Source organism: Elephantulus edwardii, unplaced genomic scaffold (genome assembly GCF_000299155.1).
Source record: "Elephantulus edwardii isolate Elephantulus edwardi_28Jun2011 unplaced genomic scaffold, EleEdw1.0 scaffold00006, whole genome shotgun sequence".
NCBI lineage: Eukaryota > Metazoa > Chordata > Mammalia > Macroscelidea > Macroscelididae > Elephantulus > Elephantulus edwardii.
Window position 1 is genome coordinate 27497936 of NW_006399756.1, and position 9148 is coordinate 27507083.

Consider the following 9148-nt stretch of genomic DNA (forward strand, 5'->3'; position numbering starts at 1 on the left):
ACTTGGTCATGATACAACCTGGTTTTCTATCCAGACTAAGTTTTTTGTCCAGATGCTTGCAAAGGAAGAAACTGATGAGGAGCAAGGATAGGCCGAGTCACCCTACAAAACCCCCGAAGTGGTGACGAGGCAAGTGACTAAAATCAGAAACACAAGAAGCCAGAACACTGCTACTCTCTCTTCAACCTACCACCTTTCCCACCTCCAGAACCAAGAAGAGATTTCTTCCTGGGAGAACTGTGCCAGACTCAAAGCATATTAAGAATGCAGTGCTGGTCTAAAAAGTCAAATGAGACAAGATCACAAATATTGTACAGGGAAACCATCCAGCCCTTTCTCCCATCCAGCTCGCAGAACTCAGGCAATTAGGCTTTCTCCTTTCTCCCATCCAGCTCGCAGAACTCAGGCAATTACACTTTCTGGAGAACTCTAACAGGCCAGGGAAGACCTTCATAAACAGCCTTTCCAGAGTGCTCAAGGAAGTCCACTAGCACCTGATCATTTTACAGTCAACCATCCTCGCTCAGTCATGTCGGAGCTGTTGTTGTGAACCTTCAAGCTAGAACCAGGCCATAGCTGACCACCCAGTGGGTTTTCAGAGACAGTAAACCACAGGGGAGATGAATGTCCATCTTTCTCCCACAGAGCAGCTGGTGGATTCAAACCGTGTGCCTTTGGGATTACAGCACAGCTCCTGACCACTAGGCCATTAGAGCTCCTCCCTTCATAGTCATCAATTTTTCACTGCCTCCCTCTTCATACAGCTGGCCACACAAAGATTCACTCGAGAACTAGAATTAAAAATTATAAACTCAGCCAAAACAGAAGCACTAGATGGCATCCAGCTACCATTACTAAATATTTTAATCAAATATTCTATACAAGAATTCTGATCAAGGGAGCTCTGGTGGCCTAGTGGCAAGGAGCTGCACTCAAATCCCAAAGGTGTGAGGTTCAAATCCACCAGATGCTCCACTACAGAAGGAGGGACAATCTCCTCCTGTGCCAGTTGGATCTGATTCGAGAGCACACAACAAGTTTAAAAAAAAAGTAGAAGAATTCTGATAGAAGGGAAATGCCCAAAAGCATTACAAAGTCTCAAAGACTCTAAATGTCCTGAAGCCGTGGAGGGTGGATGAATCCCACTGCCCTGAGATCATCTTTAAACCTTAAACCAAACCACACCTTGAATTGTCTTAAAACGGAATAGCAGTTTAACTCAAGTAGTCAAATCATCAGACAATGAAGGATCTCCTTATACAGCAGCCCAAATCAACAAGGCTAAATGTTTACTAGAAGATTAAGCTAAAAAAATAAACATAAGATGAATTGTAAAGTACATACTAGTTTATGTATACAAGTCTGACTTTTTATAAGAAAATGCCTCCAAGTTTTAATTTTTAAAAAGGATTCAAACAGGTATTTCTCCAAAGAAGAGATACATATATGGCCATTAACACATGAAAAGATACTCAGCCTCATCAATTATTAAGGAAATGTAAATAATAATTGCAATCGGTGGTTTCGCTAGAATAGCAAAAATGAGTAAAAAGGTAAGATGGGTGAAAGGAAAGGCAATACATAATGTGGAGTTGATCGGACACTATAATTAATTCATTAATCAATTATGATTTCTATTATAAAACAAAATGTATATGAATGAATGCAAAACTAATACAATCTGTAAACTTTTGCACAAATTTGGAAAACTACAAATAACAATGAGATACCACTTCCCATGCTCTACTCCCTGGTAATTCTGACCACAGTGACTACAGAACAGGGCAGAATTACCCCACAGGATCCAAGCCTGCAGATTTTATGGGAGCAGATTGCCTAAATACAGACAGACAATACAAGAAATCAGAGAGAATACTGAAAAACTGGAGCTCTCTTATAATCCTGGAGGGAAGATAAAACAGTGCAGCCACACTTTGGAAAAGAATCTGAAAGTTCCTCCTAAAGTCAAGCTTAAGACTTATCTTACAATCCAGAAATTCCACTCCCAGGTATATCATGAAGTTTCAGGATAAAAAGGGTAGACAAAATTTATGTTGATCTAGAATTCTTTAGCTATAATTATCAATCTTTTATCTGAAAAAGTTATTTTTCAACATAGTGACTATTCTACTAGACAGTATAGATTTAAAGCATGTACACACACTCCAAAATTCTTTATATTCTAGAAAACGGTATGAACAACTTACCTTCTGCACCTTGGCTTTGACCACTAGCCCTGGTAGCAAGTTATTAAGGCTCCAGTTGTGCTCCTCTGTAGCAATGGCAGTAGAAACCTCTGAAGGATCAACAGATAGACTAACAACTCCTCCGCTGCCTTTCACCTCTTGAATGACGCAGTTCAGGTACTGACCCACCTTCAGTTTGGTATCTGGAAGCCCAGACCCAATCCCCAAAAAAAGAAAACAACTCTATGACTAAGACCTTTAACTTAAGAGATAAAGAATAATAACTGAAGAACCTTGCTGCCTCGCTCTCATCTATTCCTCTAACTCCCCGTCTCCAAGGAAGCAATTACAAGAAAGGAGCAAAGCTACCCCAAGTAACCTGAAATCAACCATCCCACAAAATGTATGAGAATCACAACGAAGTCAGGAGAGTGCTGTTCTTGAGGCCATGCTGGAGTAGAATCTTTTGGGTGAGAACAAACTGAAACTGGCCCATCACATCTTGGTGAGACCCCCTCACATCCTGTCCTTCACTCAGCTTTCCTTCCCAAACAGCTAGGATTAAATGCCTATTTTACCAATGTCAAACAGCTTTTAGGGTCATTTCAATGTAACTAACTGCTGTGACACCCCTGAATGTCACACACTAGGTCCTCTTTCCCAATCACCTTTGTTCTGTCGGCTGTTCTCCTCGACTTTCTGCAGTGGCAGAAAAGCTCTGTTCCCACCAACACCAATGTCCACTAGGTAGCCATGGTCTTCCACACTGGACACAGTGCCCGTGAGCAGCTAGGGGAGAAGAAAGCATTCTTAAACGTTCAGAGACCCAATATAATGAAACACATAACCCAACATTCATTACCTAGTATGAGCATATGTAAGAGAACTGAGTATTTTCAGATATGAGAGGTCATCAGAAAAGAGTTACCCCAGCAGGTCAAGACGAAAATCCTTAGAAGGTACTTTGCCACAGCACAAATTAAAATGGGGGTAAAAAAAGTTACAGCATGTTACCTCGCTTAGCAGTATTTACAGTCTAAATCATCAAAACACTGATTTAGCCAAAGTATAATATATACTTATGCTGGGAGGATGGGGACAGAGAGGGGCAGATTAATAGAGCCGGATACTTAGTGTGAATGTTCTCTCCATCACGCTCAACACACTCTCCCTTCCCCATAGCCACTTTAATTCTCTCAGGGTTTAAAGAATTCTAAACTATGGGGAATGTTACACACAGGCAAATGATGGCAGAGAGGGCTCTCCCCCACAGAGAGTTTTCAAAAGACAGGAAGGACTTGGATGTTACACAAAAGGGATGAACTGGATGGGCCTGCAAAGCCCTGCCAGCCAGCTACAGAACCCAGAACTAAACTTCTCTCATCAGGTCCTAAGTACTTCCGAGACATTAGAGAAATCTGGCCAACCTCCTTTAAATGTCACAGAAAGCAGTGTGGCATGTCAAAGTGGCTATGACACTAGCTATTCAGTCTCTGGTAAATCACTTAACATTTACTGAGCCTGTTTTCCCCAACAGTGCCTCACAGAGTTACTGTGACAACGTAACTATAGAAATGACTAAACCATCTTTGACCTATCATACAGCAGGCTCGCCACACTTGCTAATTTCTTGAAAACTGGCTTATGTTCATTCTCCCTTTTGCTTAACCAAATCCTATCCAACTTTCAAGGTCCATCCCAAATCCCACTGCTTCTACTCAAACATTCCAAGGTCATACTGAGTTCCTTCCTCTCAATTTCAAGAGTATTAATCTATTTTCACGTTATTTTTTGTACTCACTGGACTTAAAGATTCTAAACTAGGACTAACTTCTGAATCTCCACTGGACTGAACCCCAAAGTTGTAGTATATACATTCTAATAGGTGACAGAAGAATTGCAGGGGCACAGTCCTCAACCATTCTATACAAATATACAATGGTCTTTCGTCACTGTTCTCCCACAAAGAAAGACTGGTCTATGGTTTAGTCACTAGTTTTGAATATTAGCATGTCTTCAAAAAAGACTTCATTGATGAAAAGTGGTGACAATTTTTAGAAAGAATTCCTTCATATCCTCCACTAAGACTCCCTTGAAATATTCTTCCTTGCTATGAGTCAATCTTAGATTTTTTTCCTTTCTTCCAAGGTGATGTAATTATGATTAGGTTTAAAACACCAATTTCTTTTAAGTATTCTAGAGACCTTTCCTCCAGGAAAGGTCCTGTGTGTGACAGAGTAAAAACATAAAGGAGACTAAGACTGTACTCACCAGTGGGGAGGGCAGAGGGAGGCACTGGCCTGTTCCCTAACCCAAGATACTCACCATGCCAGGCTTCAGGGCCTCAGCACTCAGCACGCCATTGACATTTTTGGGGTTCAGAGACAGCTTGACACTCTTTTTGCCCTTCTGCGTGGTTCCCACACTGCTCACCACACATCTCACCAGCATCCCAGGTGAGAAAAGCTCTGGCAAGGGGACCAGGTCCTGTGTAACACACAAGAGAAAGAGGTGCAACTCATTTTCCCCTGCACCAGGAGCCCACTGCCCTGCCTTGGGTCAGCGGTCCCTCAATCTCAGACCTTAAAGAATCTCAAAGGTAGATGAAGAGTAAGAAGTTGAGTTACTGCTCTCTCACAAAGAAACACTGGTCTGTGGTTAAATCATCAGTCTGGAATTTCAGCATTATGTCTTGAAGTATCAGCATATGCAGGGCAAATTTAAATGAGCTCTCTAAAAAAGCTGTCAATAGTTACAGTCTCTACTTCTTATGTTACTTGCTGTTCGATGTCCTCTGGTCTAGTTTCGACCTGTCTCACTGACCCCTTTATCTCCCAATAAAACTACCAGTCATCATGCCACTAAGTCCAACAATCCATTTTTCTCTTTTCACTTTGTTACCGCTAAGGCACTTTCTTCCTTCACAGACTTAATTACCAACCATCTTTTAAAAATCTCACACGTGTCTCTTATTTCTGGTGTATCAAATTCAACATATTAAAAATCATGATCATGGCCTCTCCTCCGTATTTCTTTTCAAGGAGGGAGAGCCATCCTGTTGGGATGTAACTTTCTAATTAATTTATCTTTACTTTTCACTCTCAAAAAAAAAAAATAAATAAATCACAATCCTCTCATCTAACCTCAGGACAAAATGACCCATCATCAAGTCAAGCACATCAGAAACGCAAGACTTCTCCCAGACAGGTGTCTCTGCTTCACTGCCCACACCCAGCTACTCTCAAGCACTGATCGCACATCCTGAGCCCTTGGTATTGTCATTCTGAGAGTCACTGCTCCTACTGTGGCCTTTCTGGTCTCTGGGTAACTACTCACACCTTTCCATTTGTTATGTGTCTGTATGTCACTCACTCCAATTAGAACATTTCGAGGGGTTCCTACTGACTACATATTTAAAAACCAATCTTGAACACGGTCACAAAGCTATGCACAGTCTGGACTCTACGTAGCTCCCAACCCTACCCCACGCCTTCTGGGATTCTCAACCCACATCAACCCAGTGACAGAAGAATTGCCCCATAAGTTTTCTTTTTTTTTAAATGGGCAGATCCGCTGCAAACGACTTCTACCTCCCAGGATTTTCTAGGCTATAAGCTTTACCAGAGCAGATCATCAGTCTTTATCCACAGAGTAACTGAGTGGGTACAAACTATCATCCCTTTGGTCAGCAGCTGAGTGCTTCACTGCTGCACCAGTAAGGCGTCTTAGAGCCAAACCAGACCGAATGCTGTCAAGTCGATTCCGACTCACAGCAGCTCTAGAGAACAGAGTGGAACTGTCCTGCAGGGTTTCCAAAGCTCTACGCCTTCATGGAAGCAGACGGCCACATCTTCCTCCCACAGCGACTAAGGGGTTCAAACTCCTAACCTCTCAGGCACCAGTTTAGTGTTTAACTGCTATGCCATTAGGGCTCCTAAATATGCCCCCGTTTATTATCATAAACTCTCAGGCTCCCTCGTACTTTCCCTTTTCAGGACTTTGCAAAGTCATAATTTTATGTCTCTCAGCACACCACTCGTTTCCAGTTACAGGTCTCACCCAGGTCCCCGTACCTTCACAGGTTCTTCCTGCGCCACCTGCTCGTTCAGCATTCTGGTGTAGACGTCACTGACTTCAGTCACCTGCACAAATCCCTGAAGGCCATTGGGGAGACTAATCACCAGTTCCAGGTCACGTACCTCTTTCACACAACCCAAAATCCGTATCCCCTCACACAGGGACTAGAAGAGACAAGAATAATGTGTTTAGAGAGACAATAATTGGGAGGTGAGGGTTTCTGATTACTAGTCCCAATTCTTACAAGAAATCTACAGAAGTTTCATTTTTAAAAAAGAAACACAATGTGTATGACAGTAGGGAGCTTTGGTAGCATATTGTCTAAACTCCCAGCTAATAACTAATAAAAGGTTAGTGGTTCAATCTCACAAACAGGAGAAAAATATGACAATCTAAAAACTGTTGTTGTGTCGAGTCTGATTCAACTCACAGCTGACCCTCTGGCAGGTTTTCAGAGGCAACTAATCGCTCTGGCGGAGACTGCCCACAGCCTTCAAAACCCTATGAGACAGTTTAAATCTGTCTTAGCTCCATGTGATCACACAGGAGGGACACAGGCTTTGGATTGCCAGTACTTTCAAATTCCCATGAGAAAGAAGCCAAAAGTCATGTTTTTATGGGAAAGCTCTTAGTTTCCTGATGTTAGCATAGATGTAAACAATTTTTTGTCAATTATCATACCCTAACAACAACAACAAAAAAAAACCCCAACCAAAAAAAAAATACACACCCTTACTACCATCAAGTCTATTCCAACTCCAAGCAGCCCTACAAGGCAAAGGACTGCCCACACGCTTCCCGAGGTCATAATTCTATATGGACGCAGACTACCTCATCTCGTGCAGAACAGCTAGTGGGCTTAAATTGTTGACGCCTTTGGTTACCAGCCAGGTACTTTAATCACAGTATCACAAGGATGTCTAGTTTTCAACACAACACACAAAATATTACTTCAGGATGAATCTGATACAGTCCTGGCATCTTTTCCATCAGAATAATTTGATATTTTTCTTTCTAATAATACATCAGAATTATAACCTAATATTTTAAGAAACACAGACTACTTTCTATCCCTGACATAACATTCACATCTACGAAATGAAAGATTTGATTCAGTGATTACTTGCTATTAGCAGTTATAATCTGCTACGGCAGGAGAAAGGTGGGTAATTTCCTCATGTACGATTAACTACCTCTGAAAACCCATGGAAGGGTCAGCTATGGGTCAGTTCTAAATCGAGGGTACACAACAACAACAATCTGCTATGAATTTACTAAAGTATCAACACCAGCCAGTCACAAATTCAGTGAGGACACAAAGCCTAATCAGGGACTCCCTAGGGTACCAAGCTAAGAAAGAATGCTCCAGGTGCTCGCTGGTTAAGTAAAGAAACTTCACAGCTCACTTCTCGGCACAAGGTGCAAGAGACTTCACAGACAAAAATAAAATAAAAGGAAGGAAAGGAGACGAGGAGGGTGCAAAAGGCACATACAAATTTGGGTAACTGAGGCAGTGTGGTTCCAGAAAGTGCAAGGCTAAACAAACCTCAACTTTGAGGATTTCAAACTTCTCTTTTGCTGGCGTGACAGTTTCTTTCTTTTCGATTTTCAACTTTTTTGTTTTGACTGGCCCTTTTTGGCTCTTCTTCCGTTTGGTGGATTTTTCTTCCGTAGAAACCTAAAAGGCAGGAAAAGTCTTACAGAAATCCAAAACATGCCTCATCCTCCAATTTCAGGTCACCTGTCACTTTGCTGTGTATACTCCTCCACCCCATCTCATCCTACTCCTTAAGGATTCCTGCTTCAATCCAAACTCTTCTCATCCCAGAATGGTTCCTCTGCCGGAGGTCTGAGCCTCTTTTGTGTTTTCACAAGTCCCTTTTCTCTAGTGTCCTTCATTCCATCCCTTGACTGGGAGTCACACTGAGGTTTCCCAATGTAAATTACACGGAACAGGTAGGCAAATCATGGAAGCTGGTCAGCACAGACCAAAGTTAAGGACACAGTAACAAGCTCTATGGTTCAGTTACATTGCATAAACTCGCCTCAGTTCCTCGTCATGGAGTGGTATCTCTATTATAATGTAGTTAGAAAGACTGTATAGCACAGACATGAGGCTATACATTCAAACGCTCATTTCAGCCCCTCCAGTATTTAGTGGGCAGTCTATTCTAGCTGAAGAGTAGAAACACTCATGCACATTATAACTATGATTCCAATACATGACACAGATCTCATTAAAAAATACAATGACCAAATTACTTTCTCACCATCCATAAGAATAAAGAGCCATAGCACTTACTTAAATATGGCCTCTTGAACAAGTTCAACTTAAAGAAGTGAACTTTTAAACAAAAGCAAATCTGGGAAATAACATATTCTGAAGCAAAGTCTATTCTTCATCAGGGCACTAGAGAGAAAGCTACAGTGAGTCACACCAGACAAACACACCACTTACGTCAAATAAGTTGTCCTGTTCAATTGAGTCCTGAAAAGCTTTCTCAGCTTTGTGGGCCTTGCTCGAACCCCCTCGGGGGAAGCTTTCTTCCAGAGTGGCCATATTTAGGACTCCTAAACAATGCAGAAAAGAAGTGAGATGTAACCTTAGTAGTAGATTTCCCAAAGACTACAATCATTAATAACAGATGACCTCCATCAAAACAACTATGAGACATCTTCTCACTCCAGTAACAATAGCAAAATTTAACAGAACAGCAAACATCAAATGCTGGAGAGGTTGTGGAGAAACTGGAACCCTTATTCACTGTTGTGGGAGTGTAAAATGGTGCAACCACTATGGAAGGCTGCATGACGCTTTCTCAAAAAGTTGCAAATAGAAATACCATTTGACCCAGCAATTAACCATAACTGCCAGTCAACCAGAT

The 9148-nt window shown here is 41.7% G+C and overlaps 1 protein-coding gene across 1 annotated transcript in view; it reads right to left on the minus strand.

Moving 5' to 3' along the window:
• PDCD11 (programmed cell death 11) overlaps positions 1-8823 on the minus strand; it is a 39202-nt gene extending 30379 nt beyond the window's left edge. The window contains exons 1-6 of the mRNA XM_006879963.1: positions 8722-8823; positions 7810-7941; positions 6260-6427; positions 4512-4673; positions 2855-2975; positions 2208-2389 (exon numbers count right to left, since the gene is read on the minus strand). Of these exons, the coding sequence (XP_006880025.1) occupies positions 2208-2389; positions 2855-2975; positions 4512-4673; positions 6260-6427; positions 7810-7941; positions 8722-8823 (867 nt within the window). The remainder of the gene's footprint in view (positions 1-2207; positions 2390-2854; positions 2976-4511; positions 4674-6259; positions 6428-7809; positions 7942-8721) is intronic.
• Between the last annotated feature and the right edge of the window lie 325 nt (positions 8824-9148).